The sequence below is a fragment of the Mustela nigripes genome, chromosome 13, assembly GCF_022355385.1.
Source record: "Mustela nigripes isolate SB6536 chromosome 13, MUSNIG.SB6536, whole genome shotgun sequence".
Lineage (NCBI taxonomy): Eukaryota > Metazoa > Chordata > Mammalia > Carnivora > Mustelidae > Mustela > Mustela nigripes.
Window position 1 is genome coordinate 73,755,330 of NC_081569.1, and position 14,060 is coordinate 73,769,389.

The 14,060-nt window shown below is 57.3% G+C and overlaps 1 protein-coding gene across 4 annotated transcripts; it reads left to right on the forward strand.

The window, feature by feature from the left end:
- Nucleotides 1-2,215: 2,215 nt before the first annotated feature.
- On the forward strand, nucleotides 2,216-12,283 carry NFATC4 (nuclear factor of activated T cells 4). Of its 4 annotated transcripts, XM_059373004.1 has the most exons (11): nucleotides 2,216-2,378; nucleotides 2,989-3,117; nucleotides 4,240-5,335; nucleotides 6,899-7,061; nucleotides 7,647-7,846; nucleotides 8,161-8,333; nucleotides 8,775-8,915; nucleotides 9,942-9,997; nucleotides 10,272-10,398; nucleotides 10,593-11,174; nucleotides 11,909-12,283. In XM_059373004.1, the coding sequence occupies exons 2-11, from the start codon at nucleotides 3,018-3,020 to the stop codon at nucleotides 11,974-11,976; spliced, it is 2,706 nt and encodes a 901-aa protein (XP_059228987.1). In that variant the 5' UTR covers nucleotides 2,216-2,378; nucleotides 2,989-3,017; the 3' UTR covers nucleotides 11,977-12,283. The 4 variants fall into 4 exon arrangements, 3 of the variants coding, with proteins under 3 accessions (XP_059228987.1, XP_059228989.1, XP_059228990.1); XM_059373006.1 differs by lacking the exon at nucleotides 2,989-3,117 and having other exon boundaries at nucleotides 2,217-2,378; XM_059373007.1 differs by lacking the exons at nucleotides 2,216-2,378; nucleotides 2,989-3,117 and adding an exon at nucleotides 2,402-2,537.
- Nucleotides 12,284-14,060: the final 1,777 nt, after the last annotated feature.

Consider the following 14,060-nt stretch of genomic DNA (forward strand, 5'->3'; position numbering starts at 1 on the left):
CCAGGCCAAGACTGATTCCTATGTAAAATGTGGCATGGAGGAGTTAGCACTGGTAAAAGACCCACAGACCTAGCTGTTCACTAAACTCCCTTGAAGAGATGGACACTTTTATTACCATTTTGAGATGCACGTGTACTGACAAGAAAAGATATCCAAGCCATTTGTTAACGGAAAAAAACAAAATAAAAAATAGGTCAAGAAAAAATGCTTGTAGCAAGGGTCTCATGTTCCTGAAAAGAGCAAGTGTGTGTACATATATGCTAATAAATGTATACAAAATATTGGACTACCACGGTTTGCTATATAGTTTTATATGGCTTGAATAGTTTACAAGGAGAATGTATCTGTGTAATTATATAAAAAAAGAAAAACCCAATATTGTCCATCTCCAAGGCCATTGAATCAAGCCAGTGGAAGTGCAGAGCCAAAAGTAAAGCGCTCCACCAGCACAAGATGACACAGCCGAGCTGTGATCAGGTTTGCCCGCTAGGGGGCAGCGGAGCGAGAACAAAGGTTAGGCAGGCGAGAAACCTGGGACCCGTCGGGAGGGCGGCTGGGTCTTTGTGGTCGCCGGGGAGCAGAAGTGTAGGGGAACCTAAACCTACAAATACCCGCTCTTCTACAGGCAGACATTGCAGAAGTCATAAATTCCGTCCCTCTGCCGCACCCCAGACGGATCGAGGATTTTCAGACTCCAGGGGACACCCCCCTCCACTTCCCCGGAGAGAAGCTTGGCTCTCTGAGCAGTCTTCAGGCTCGTTCGTACCACTTGGGCACTCAACAACTCTCCCCTCTGTTCCCCACCCTCCCCCTGAAACCCGCAGAGGGGAAATTGAGTCACTGGGCGGCGAGGCCCGAGTCGCCGGGGGAATGTGCGCCGACGCCAGCCTTCAGGGCCTTCCAGATGCTTGGAGGAGGGGAGAGTTCTCCAGGAAAATATACAAAGCGGGGTGAGAGGAGGAGGTGGCTGGCTGGGCAGGAGCTGAGCCAGACACATGGAGAAACGCTGCCCAGGATCAAAGGAAATATGACATTTGAAAAGAATGTGCGCGTCTGCTTGTGCAGCGGAGGGGGGCGTGTGGGTGGCGTGTGGGGAAGCAGGGGCTGGATTGGGGTCTCTACCCGTGCCCGTCCAGCCTCCGCTTCCCTCCTCCCTCTGCACACCCCCCCCCCCCGCCTTAGGGGGAGAATTGTCGCGGGTCTCAGGATGTTCCTCGCTCTCCCTCCCCGTGGGTCTCTCCTTCCTTTATTTCCGAGATGAAGCTGGAAGGGAAATGTAACCTGAGGAGACCAACCAAAGGGGGGGAAAGAAAAAGAAAGAAAAATCAAACCAAGCCGCCTCCCCGCTCTGCCTCGGAACATTCTTCTCTCCCCGCCGGCCTGGCCTCTTATCCCCGCCCCTCCAGCGTCGCGGTCCTGGGCTCGGAGCCGGAGCCGCTCCGCACGTCACTGGGGTCCCCGGGGGCTGGGGGGGTCCCCAGGGCGGGCCAGCGGGAGGACGCGAGGACGGGAGGGAAGGGAGGGGAGCAGCCTCTGCCGATGCGGAGCTCCGGCCCTCCGAGCCAGCCCTCCCCTCTTCCCTTCTGCCCCGCAGAGCCTGTTTCTCATTAGAGTAACGGGCGCGGTCCCCGCCCGGCTCCCGAGTGTTTGTAAACGTCTGACCCGAGGGCCCTAACTTAACCCTTTAGGTGCGGGGTTGGGGCGCCCCAGGGGGCGCAGCCCTGAGCTGGAAGGATACAGGTTAAAGGTCGCTGCGGCCTGTTAAAGAGGTTTGAAGTACAACTTCAGTGTTGGTCGGGGGTGGGGGATGGTACCTCCCACACCCCGGTCCACCTTTCGAGTCAAGAATCTCCATTCTAATTCCCGCTTACCCCAACAGACCCCACCTGCCCGCCCTTCCGGGAACTCCAGCCCGAATCTTCCTTCCTCCCCCCAGCCCAGGTGACAGGTGTCCAACCCTGGGGCCCACAAGGACGTCGGGCTTCGGGCTCCTAGAAAACCTGGCTAGGATTTGTCAGGCTAGTCGGAGCGGGATGCTATCGGATCAGAGAGTCATTCCAGACTACGGTTCTGGGAGGGGTGGGGAGCCGACTTCCCGTGGAGGCTAATTAATGGCCCCTCTGGGTGGCTGGGACTCGGGCAGCGGTAAAGCCCGGCCTGGATCACCGCCCAGTCAGGGGCTATGGACCTTTGAACAGTTCCCTCAAACGCCTAAACGTTCTTCACCTTTGAGGGTTTGGGAGAGACGGTGCCTGAGTGGGCAGACTCGGCAGGGCTTCCAGAAGGCCCAGGCAGGGCGGCTTCAAGGGAACGATGACCTTTTCCTTTTCAGAGCAGCCTGTAGCTACTCTGAACCCCAGAGCCTCCTGGGCCTCAAGGTTTGGAGGGAAAGGGGAGGAGAGGTGTCCTTCCTTGAGAGTAGCTGACCGCACAACTCTTCAGAACTTAGGAAAGGATCTCCCTGGGCTCTCCGCACTATAGGCCCAGGATGCAGCCGCCCTAAGGCGCTCGGACCCGGAGCCCTCAACTTAGACTAAGTTGGGTGTGTGTGTGTGTGGTGGTAGTGCTCCCTGCTGGGTATGATTGTCATGAGTGAGGGCCAATAAGCTTTAGTAAGGTCGCACCACGCTTGAAGGACAGTTTTCCAATTCAGTTTTGTTCCCTTTTTTTTTTTTTTTTTTTTTTTGGGGGGGGGGGGCTGGGGGGGGGACAGGGGGGGGGGGGGGGGGGGGAAGACGAGGGGCGCGTGGTTTTCTCATCTCATCCCTGGAGGAGGGGCTGGAGCATCCCGGGCAGCCAATCAGGGACAGGCTGGGGGGGTTGCTTTGAAGAAGTTTGGGGGAAAAAAGTTTGGAAAAGTTTCTATAATAACGAGGGGGCGTCCGGAGGGAGGAGGCAGCGGCGGAGGAGGGGGCGTCTCAAAGAAGGGGAGGGAGGGAGCCACGGGTGAGGATACGGCAGCCTCCTGAGCTCCCCCCTCCCACCCAGACCGGGACCTGGGGGCTCTGGCCGGCTCCATGGGGGCCGCAAGCTGCGAGGATGAGGAGCTGGAATTTAAGCTGGTGTTCGGGGAGGAAAAGGAGACCCCCCCGCTGGGCGCGGGGGGGTCGGGGGAAGGTTAGTGCGGGGCTGGGAAGGGATCTCGGGGTCAGTGAGGGAAAGGGCCCGGAGATCCCGAGTATGGGAATTTTAGGGCGGGGAACCTGGGGTGGAGGATGAGGGGCTTAGAGGTGGCGGGGAGTCGCGGGGCACCGGGGTCTGCGGAGGTGAGGCTGGGGGCCCGGCACCACTTTCTCCTTTTTAGGTCGTGACTGGGGTGGGGGTGGGGGTGCCGTTGGCTGCGCGCCGCCTCTCGGCTGGGCCGTCTGTCACTGGGATGGGGGGCGGGCGGGAAGAGCGGCCCCGAGAGTCCCGGGCGCCGCCAGGGGAAGGGGAATGGGGTAGGGGAGAGTCTATGGAGCGTGTGGCTGGCTGACCCGGCCCTGGGCCCGCGGACCCGACGCCGGTGGCTGGGGGAGTTCTCGGGCCCCGCCAGGGCGCCCCTCCCCCTCCCCCGCCGGCTGCAATGAGAGGCAGATGGCGGGGACTGAGCCGGGGGCGGCGGCCGCCGCTCTCACGGAATCGGCGCTGCCCGCGCCCCCCTCCCCGGAGCCAGGCCCGGGGCCCGCATGCAGCATCCCCTTCGCTGCACCCCCCGCCCACAGATGGGGGGAGTGAAGGAGGAGCCACCTCCCCTTGTCGCCACAGCCCCGGCGCCCCTCCACCCCTTGGCCACCGTTGCGATGGCAACTGGGGCTCCTGCCAGCACCGTTTCGGGGTTTGGGAACCGCTGCTAATTGGGTTCATGTGTGAGTCGCCCCCAGCCCAGCCCAGCGCCTCCCTAAACACGCCTCCAGGCCGAGCTCCAGCCCCTCTCCAGTCACCTCCCTCACCTTAAGACCCGCCCCGTCTGGTACCCCAGGTCCCAGGGCCAGGGGCTCAAGAGTGTCAGGTTCTCTGAGTGAGAAAAGGCCTGGGACGTCTGGATCTATGTACTTCACCTTCTGAGGTCCAACTTTGCTTTTGTCTTTGTGGCTCTTAAGGGCATCTCGGGATCCCCCCGCTTATGCTGAGGAGGGGGTGGCATACAGGATTTGGAGGGCTGGAGGCTCAAGGAACCCAGACATCTCACCTGCTTCTCTTTGTCCCCATCTCCTGTGGCATCCCTCTCTCTGTCCCCCTCCCTTCCCATTTTGACAGAACTGGACTCAGAGGACGCCCCGCCATGCTGCCGTCTGGCCCTGGGGGAGCCCCCTCCCTATGGCGCTGCCCCTATTGGCATTCCCCGGCCTCCACCCCCTCGGCCTGGCATGCATTCGCCACCACCCCGCCCAGCCCCCTCACCTGGCACTTGGGAGAGCCAGCCCGCCCGGTCAGTGAGGCTGGGGGGCCCGGGAGGGGCTTCCGGGGGGACTGGGGGAGGTCGTGTTCTTGAATGCCCCAGCATCCGCATCACTTCCATCTCTCCCACCCCTGATCCGCCGGCCACGCTGGAGGACAACCCCGATGCCTGGGGGGACAGCTCCCCCAGGGATTACCCACCACCAGAAGGCTTTGGGGGCTACCGAGAGACGGGGGGCCAGGGCGGGGGTCCCTTCTTCAGCCCCAGCCCTGGCAGCAGCAGCCTGTCCTCGTGGAGCTTCTTCTCCGACGCTTCAGATGAGGCAGCCCTGTACGCAGCCTGCGATGAGGTGGAGTCCGAGCTGAATGAGGCAGCCTCGCGCTTTGGCCTGGGCTCCCCCTTGCCCTCGCCTCGGGCCTCCCCCAGGCCGTGGACCCCCGACGATCCCTGGAACCTGTATGGTCCGAGCCCTGGAGGCCGGGGGCCAGAGGATAGCTGGCTACTCCTCAGCGCTCCTGGGCCCACCCCAGCCTCCCCACGGCCGGCCTCTCCATGTGGCAAGCGGCGCTATTCCAGCTCGGGAACCCCATCTTCGGCCTCCCCAGCTCTGTCCCGCCGCGGGAGCCTGGGGGAGGAGGGCCCCGAGCCACCTCCACCACCACCATTGCCTCTGGCCCGGGACCCTGGCTCCCCTGGCCCTTTTGACTACGTGGGAGCCCCGCCGGCGGAGAGCATCCCTCAGAAGACCCGGCGGACTTCAAGCGAGCAGGCGGTGGCCCTGCCTCGGTCTGAGGAGCCTGCCCCATGCAATGGGAAGCTGCAGTCAGGGGCTGAGGAGACTGCGGCGCCCCCCGGAGGGCCTCGAAAGGAGGTGGCCAGCATGGACTATCTGGCAGTGCCTTCCCCCCTGGCTTGGTCCAAGGCCCGGATTGGAGGACACAGCCCCATCTTCAGGTGAGGATTGTGGCTAGCCCCACCTGTGTCTCCAGCCATCCCCCAGAGGGAGCAGAAGGTCAAGGAATGGGTTAGAAGGATGGTCCTGGTTCTATGCCCTTGGCATTTCAAAAGAGAATCTTCGACCTTACTCAATTTTGGGGAGAATTAAACTAAACCAAACCAAACCCAAACCCCACCTCCTCCAAACATAATTTGCAAAAGGACAATCCCTCCCTGTGGACCAATAAGGAAAAACCTCCCTACCTCCCAGGAGGACCACTTAGGTAAAGAAGTAGTGCCTGGCCTCTAGCATGTCCCCCGCCCCCAGCTCTGCACTGGGTGTGAGCCTGGCTAGATTTAAGCCCTGGGCTGGGTAGCAGGAAATCTCTCTTCTCTCACTTAATTTCTAGGGCCATGACTTACTGATTAAAAGTGTAGCTGCTAATTTGAATAAAACAGCTTGCAAGTCAAAGAATTCCTATGAAAACAAGCGGTGCTTAGAGTTCTTCCACCCCTTTCACTCTCAAAGAACCCTGCCCGCTTCAATCATCCTGAATCTTGGGATGTCTCATTGAGCTGGCTCCATCCAGAAAAGTTTCCTGGGGAAAGAAATCTTAACGTCTGTTGCCTTGGACTTCTGTAGAGCAGGGTCCTATGGGGCTGTGGCGAGCACTGTAGGGTGACTTAACGGCATCCGTGGCCTCTATCTGCTAGGTACTGTCCCCTAGTTGGTTTTACTCAGTGTCTCCAGACATTGCCAGCAACCTGGAGGATATCTTCCTGCTCAATACAGGAAAATTGCCCATCTGTAACCCCTGGCTTTCTGGAACTGACCTGTCCAGCCCCAGCTAGTGGAAACGGTGCTTGAAACAGTCCTGGCTTCTGTCAGTCACCGTCTTGCTTGGCCTGCTGGATTCTACTCCCTAGGGCCTCAATTTCTTTATTTGAAAAACAAAGGGTGAACCTCTGAGGACTTTTCTGGTCCGAAGTGGTCTTTCTTTCTTTTTTTTAAAGATTCATTCATTCATTCATTCATTAATTCATTCATTTATTTATATGACAGAGATCACAAGTAGGCAGAGAGGCAGGGAGACAGAGAGAGGGAGAAACAGGCTTCCTGCTGAGCAGAGAGCCCCATGCAGGGCTAGATCCCAGGACCCTGGGATCATAACCTGAGGGGAAGGCAGAGGCTTTAACCCACCAAGCCACCCAGGCGCCCCTTGAAGTGATATTTCTTTACTTAACTCTTCCTGTCCAGGTCTGGGGATTAGGATTAGGTCTAGGTTGACCACTGTATCCTGGTGAATGAACCCTCGCCACCCCAAACCCTGTGCTCAGAGCTGGAAAGAAAGGAGTCTCAGGCCTGGTGCCATCTTCCACACCCCTCATCTCAAGGGGTTCTGAGAGGGTTGTCTCCTATCTCCCCCTGCTTCTGGGCTTTCCAACTGTTTTATTTCTACTGTGGTTTCCTTTCTCCCACACCCAACACGCCCTCCTGCCTCACATCGCAGGGAGCTGGGCCTAGTGCTTCCCTGACGGGTCTGAGGCTACAGATGGTCAGTGCTCTTCTCTCCTCTCCAGGACCTCCGCCCTACCCCCGCTGGACTGGCCGCTGCCCAGCCAGTATGAGCAGCTGGAGCTGAGGATCGAGGTGCAGCCCAGAGCCCACCACCGGGCCCACTATGAAACTGAGGGCAGTCGAGGAGCTGTCAAAGCTGCCCCTGGTGGTCACCCTGTAGTCAAGGTAAGGGGCAGAGGGCAGGCCTGATAGACTTCCTCTCCTCCAGTCCCAGATCCCTGCAGATGGGCTCCAGCTGTGCCGACCCATGGCACTGCCCTTTCCCACACTCCCTCAGCAATGACCCTGGAGGCAGCCTGGGGGAGGGGCAGGAGTTAGAGGAGGAAGGGTGCACTTCAAGGACCCGGATATACTTTCTACTTCTCTGTCCCTCCACCCCCGCTCCACTCTTCCCATGGGACACCAGTCTCATGTCTACTCTGGAAAATGGTGGCGTGCCAGATGTGGGGGATGGGGTGAGGCTGAGGCCAAAGTTCACTGGGAGTTAGGTTGTCTCTTGAGTTGGGCCAGTCTCTCTTGGAAGATTTTCCCCTTTGCCCAACCCAGTTTGGGCCTTATTCCAAGAATAGCACTGTGAACTCCAGGCCATGTTTTCTCCACAGCTGATGCCCAATTCCCCCTGGGAGTCCCTTCCAGGATATCCTTTATCTTTCACCATCCTCATCCCCAGGGTTGACTGAAAACCCAGGGATGGATGAAGGATGAGACAGTGGGGATTTCAACTGGGTGGCTGCTCTCTCCTTCTGCCAGCTCCTGGGCTACAGTGAGAAGCCACTGACCCTACAGATGTTCATTGGCACTGCAGATGAACGGAACCTACGGCCTCATGCCTTCTATCAGGTGCACCGTATCACGGGCAAGATGGTGGCCACAGCTAGCTATGAAGCTGTCGTCAGTGGTACCAAAGTGTTGGAGATGACCCTGCTTCCTGAGAACAACATGGCAGCCAAGTAGGTCCCCGTTTCACTTCCCCTCAGTCTTCAGACTTTAGGACTGACCTTTTCCATGAGGTCTTCCTCTTCCCAGAAGAGCTAGACATCACCCCTAGGAGAGGTTTCAGGCTTCTCACGATCTAGAAGAGGACTTGGGGGGTTAGGGGGCACCTTGGAGAGACCACCTTTGATTAGAAAATCACCCCCTCCCAGGCTCCCAGAGGAAATCATTCAGGGCTTTGGATGAAGGGTGGGGGTTTCCTTCTTGTGGGGTCATCACTGTTCACCTGGGCTGGTGTGGCGGGGGCTTGCCTTCCATTCTCTGCCTTCAGCATTGACTGTGCTGGAATCCTGAAGCTCCGGAATTCAGACATCGAACTACGGAAGGGGGAGACAGACATCGGGCGCAAGAACACGCGAGTGCGGCTCGTATTCCGGGTGCACGTGCCCCAGGGCAGTGGGAAGGTCATCTCAGTGCAGACAGCATCAGTGCCCATTGAGTGCTGTGAGCAAAGAGGCCCTGTGCCAGCTCTGTGTCTCCTGCCGCTCCCTCTCTATATGTCTGTCTGGCTTCCCATCTCTTCTGCATCGTATCCTGTGTCCTGTCTGTCCCAGGTAGCCCTGAAAAGGACTCAGCACTTATTTCTTTTATGGAGGGGATGGGGGCAGTGTTCTCAGACTGTCTGGGCTGGTCTAGAGTATCCCTGTGTTGCTCTGTCCTTGTCTGGGTAACTTTCTGGCCTTTGGTGACCTTGTTCATCTCTCTCTCTGCCCAGGCTCCTTACCTGGTCTGTATGACCCCAGGGATACCGTTGGTTTACTGTGTGTCTGCTGCTGAGGAGGACTCCTCCGGGGTCCTGTGGCAGTGATTCCAAGGAGGGTGGGGGCAAGGAGGCCATCCTCTTGTGTGCAGCCCCACCAGCTTCTCTCCTGCCCTGCTCTGCAGCCCAGCGCTCAGCCCAGGAGCTGCCTCAGGTAGAGGCCTACAGCCCCAGTGCCTGCTCCGTGAGAGGAGGAGAGGAATTAGTGCTCACTGGCTCCAACTTCCTGCCAGACTCCAAGGTGGTGTTCATCGAGAGGGGCCCTGGTGAGCATCCACGAGAGCGAGGGGGCAGGCAGGAAGAGTTTGGAACCGGCAGATGAATGATCTCGGGTGCTATCACTAAACTAGCAAATTGAGCCTCCATTTCCCTCTCTGTAAAAGGGAACAGCTACATTGCCCTTCCTATTGTCCTGTCTGCTTCCCGAGGGGAGCAGCAATCTCAAATGTGTGACAGCAATCTCAAATGCTCAAAGGAGGTGGGGGTGGTCCCTGGCTGGCTCAGTCAGTAGAGCATGAGACTCTTGGTGTCGGAGTTGTGAATTCTAGCCCCATATTGGGAGTGGAGATTACTTAAAAATAAAATCTAAAAAAATAAAATAAAATGCTCAAGGTGATGAACAAATGTAGGAAATCCACATTCATTTTATTAAAGAGGAGTCAGCTTTGACATAATTTACTCCCACGTGGATAGGCTATAGAGAAGAAGGGGAGAGGGGATTTAGACCATCACAGCTCCTGAAACCCCCTGAGTTATGGGCTTGGTAGCACAACTGTGATTGCAAAGCTTGTGAGGGGGCCTCAGGTCAGCTGCAGGGCTGGAGAAGGGGAGACCAAGGGGTCCAGGTAAAACCACCACCTCCCCCAACCCTGCTTATCGAGAGCCCCAGCTCCTACACTCAAATTTAGCACCCTGAGACCATGTCAAAACAGGTGCAGAGGTTCTGAGTCTTGAGATTGGGGTTTCATTGACTTCCTGCAAGCGAGGACCCTTTCCTACCCTTGAACTTCCGCCCAGCACTATGACGGGAGGGGATGTTTGGAGCTGGATGGGAGGGTTCACGCCTCCGTCATGAACTCTGTCTGATTCCTGGGCTGGCCCTGCCATTTCTCTTGGTTTCAGTTTGCTGCCTCTTCCATCCAATTGAATAAACGCTCAGTGGGCTCTTCTGTGAGCCAGGCCCCATAGGGGACTTCTGAGTCTGACCTCAGCTCTAGCAGGAAGGGAAATGGCAGGGGGCAGGGGGCAGGGCCCCTGGAGTTGGGCTGGAGCTCTCTGTTCCTCCTGCACAGATGGAAAGCTGCAGTGGGAGGAGGAGGCCACAGTGAACCGGCTGCAGAGCAACGAGGTACCAGTGTCACTCGGGCACGTGCCCTGGGCGGGTGGTGGGAGAAGTCAGGAAATTCACAGCTCTGTCTCTTGCCCATGGAATGGAGTCCAGAAGCTACCTTTTCTTTTCTGGAGGAGGCGGTCTGTCTACCATGGAAGCAGGTTCATCTCTAGGGAATGAACTTTGCTGTGAAGCAAATGAACAAACCAGGAGGTGGAGCTTGGGTCCCTGGGAGGGATGGGCTGAGTCTAAATCCCTGAGGGCTGACTGCCTCATCCAGTGCCTTCTCCAGGTGACGCTGACCCTGACTGTCCCTGAGTACAGCAACAAGCGGGTGTCCCGGCCAGTCCAGGTCTACTTTTATGTCTCCAATGGGCGGAGAAAGCGCAGTCCTACCCAGACTTTCAAGTTTCTGCCTGGTACGCTAGAGGACAGCCCATGGTGGGGGTGTGGGAATACAGGGAGCGGGGGTGGGGCAGAGGGCTGTAGTGCCCCCATGGTTGGGGGCCAAGGGTGGCTGAAGCCTGGAGATGGAGAGGTGGTTGGAGGCTGTGTGGTGGGGAGACAGCCCGCCCTCTCACCAGCGTGTTCTCCTGCTGTCCCTTCTACCCAGTGATCTTCAAGGAGGAGCCCTTACTGGACTCATCTCTCCGTGGCTTCCCTTCAGCACCTGGCCCCCCCTTTGGCACTGACATGGACTTCTCACCACCCAGGCCCCCTTACCCCTCCTATCCCCACGAAGACCCTGCTTATGAAACTCCTTACCTGTCAGAAGGCTTCAGCTATGGCACACCCCCTCTCTACCCCCAGACGGGGCCCCCACCATCCTACAGACCTGGCCTGCGGATGTTCCCTGAGACCGGGGGTGCCACAGGTTGTGCCCGCCCCCCTCCAGTCTCCTTCCTTCCCCGGCCCTTCCCCAGTGACCCCTATGGAGGACGGGGCTCCCCATTTCCCTTGGGGCTGCCATTCCCTCCTCCAGCCCCCTTTCGGCCTCCACTGCCTTCATCCCCACCGCTTGAAGGCCCCTTCCCTCCCCAGAGTGGCATTCCACCCACACCAACTGAGGGATACAATGAGGTAGGGCCGAGCTATGGCCCTGGGGAGGGGGCTCCGGAGCAGGAGAAATCCAGGGGTGGCTACGGCAGCGGCTTCCGAGACAGTGTCCCTATCCAGGGTATCACGCTGGAGGAAGGTGGGTGTGCGCCTGGGGGCTGTGAGTGTGAGTGTGTGTAAGAGGTTGCTCTGCATGTTTGCTGAGGGCTGGAGTTTGGCTTCTGTGATTGGGCATCCTTGGTCCCTTAGGGCCAGTCAGAGGATCTCAGGAGGCACATGCTTGGTGCATGTGACCACCTGAATCCAGTTCCACTTAGTTCCAAAGGGTGCATGGAGTACCGGCCCCAGCCCTTCTGCCTTGGTTCTCTGCCCCAGATCAGTCTCAGGGCTAGAAGCACTTTAAAAGTCATGCAGCCTAGCTTCCTCCATCTGCGGACTCAGGCACTGTATTTCAGAGAGGGATAGGGGCTCTCAGAGGTCCCGCCGGAACATATTGCCTCAGCTTTCCCCTCCACATGGTGACTGTGGTCAGGGTTGGTGGTGACAAGCCTTGGTATTTTGCATCTCCTTCCTCCCACTGGCTATCCCCACCCGCAGCACTGCTGACTGCACTTGCCCTGACATTGCAGGCCAAGCCAGCAGGACAGGGCTGGGATAGGGGCCTGGGAGCCCACATGGATGGAACTGAGCGAGATTGGATTGGGACCAGGTATCTAAACACATTGGGGAAACTGAGGCCCAGTGGAAGAGAAGCCAGTGGAGGAGGAGCCTAGAGGCATCGTAGACTGAGGCCTGCCTGGAATGGATTGGGGGTCTCTGGAGAAGGAGGGGACTAGTTCCTAGCCCAGTCTTTCAACTGCCCCTCCTTTACAGTGAGTGAAATCATTGGCCGAGACCTGAGTGGCTTCCCTGCACCTCCCGGAGAAGAGCCTCCTGCCTGAAGCATCGCCTGGCAAACCCCAGCCCTGCCCAGCCTCGCCCACTTTCCCTTCATCCTGGGTTGGTGGTTTCAGAAGCTTGGGCCGACCTGGCTCCTCTTTCTCCAGCTTGATATGCTTCCTCTCCCCTGCCCCTCGCTGAGGTGTGGCCCTTGGGCCTGGTGCTGCCTTGGAGGGCTAAGATGGGAGTGGGGCCCGAGGCCAGGAGTGAGGACAGACCGGAGTGAAGGCTGTGTCTCGTTGTGTACAAGCCATGGTGCTGGGAGGCTGGGGACAAATTGATGGATAATAAACTGCTCACTGACTAGTGCTTCAGGCTCCAGAAGTCTTTAGAGAAAGAGAGATGGGGCAGCTTACTCTAGCCCTCGTCCAACGAGGCTTATAGGTTGTATCCCAAAGAGTTTCTCAGTGGAGGGGTGCTGGGGAAGGTTTGGAGGGACTCCAGAGGCTCTCCAGCTAGGGTGAGGTTGGGGGCCAGGGCTGGAGGAGGCCTCTCCTCCATGGGCATTCAGATTCTTTGGGAGCTTTGGGATGGGGCCCAGGCACGTGTGTTTTCAAGTTCCTTTCTCTTGCCGCTGCTCAGATCATTCTGATTCATAGTCAAGGTTACAAAACAGTAGTCTAGTCCCTTTCCCCCATTTATAAAGGAGGAATCTTGACTCAGAGAGGAGAAATGGGCTTGTCTAAGGTTAGACAGCTAATCAACTAGCAGGTTGAAAACACTCCTGGGCTCCTGCTCCCAGCCCCTATTCAGATACCCTCACCCATGGGGCTCAAGCCCCACCGAAGGCTTATCTCCCTAGAGTAGGGTTGGGGATGAGGGAGGGCTGGCATGGATCCATCTACACTGGATTCTCCCACCGCTGGGGACCGTGAAGACATTCTGGAAAGATCTGTGATTCAGAGGTGAACTAGGAAGCCAAATAGCTCCCTAATGTCTCTGACCACCACTCGCCATGGCTCAGGGCATTGTATGACCTTCTGGCCTACCTTGAGGGTATACCCACTTGTCACCACTGACAGGCCAGGCTTGGAAATCTGGTTTACCCCAGTTCACAGGCTCTGGGACCAACCAGTGGGCTGGGGAGACTCAAATCTTGTCTGCCCTGCTCACTTGGAGCCTGGTAAACAGTAGGCACTGAGTACCACCAGGCTGAGTTGGTGAGGACTGGCTGCAGGGGGCCATACTCAAAAGATATTCAGGGAATTAGTACTTGAGGAATATGCTGCTAAGGCTTCTGGGGCCTCTCTATGCCCAGAGGGTCAAATACCTATTTTTTCAGGGGCAGGTGTGACAGAAGCTGGATTGGAGGATTGGAAAACCAGGGTGATACCTTCTCCCCACCCCCTTCCATCTGGGTTGCTGCCCTGAAATCAATTTCCTTTGTCTTCATGAATACAAATTTCTGTGAACCAAATTGACATCAAATGATCAGCTCACTGGGCTTTGGGTGCTTTTTATTTTATTTTATTATTTTTATTTTTTTAAGGTTTTATTCATTTATTTGACAGACAGAGATCACAAGTAGGCAGAGAGGCAGGTGTGGGGCGGGGCAGGGGGTGGGGGAGGGAAGCAGGCTTCCTGTAGAGCAGAGAGCCCGATGTGGGGCTCAATCCCAGGATCCCGGGATCATGACCCAAGCAGAAGGTAGAGGCTTTAACCCACTGAGCCACCCAGGTGCCCCTCCGGTAAATATTTCTTGTACAGATAGTATGTCAGGTCTTGAGGGTGGAGGTAGGCAGCGAATAATTTTATTACAGGGTATAAAAGGAGCAGAGATCAGGAACACGTCATCCAGCTGTGGGTTTAAGGGGTTAATTTCAGGATGATGAAATTAAGGGATGGGCAGGTTAGGCCAAGATAGCAGAATGGGCCCAATCCTGAAGGAAGGAGGACTAATAGGTTGAAGGCTTGGCATTCCTGGAGGAGTGGAGAGGTTCTGTCTGGTGGGGGTGCGGTGCAGGCTAAGTTCTGGAAATGGGGGACTCTGAAGGACTGGGGAAGTGAGCAGGGGCTGGATTCTGAGGGGCCTTGTAGCCATGCCAGGGAATTTAGAGTTATCCAGGGATGCTGGGAGAATTCCCTC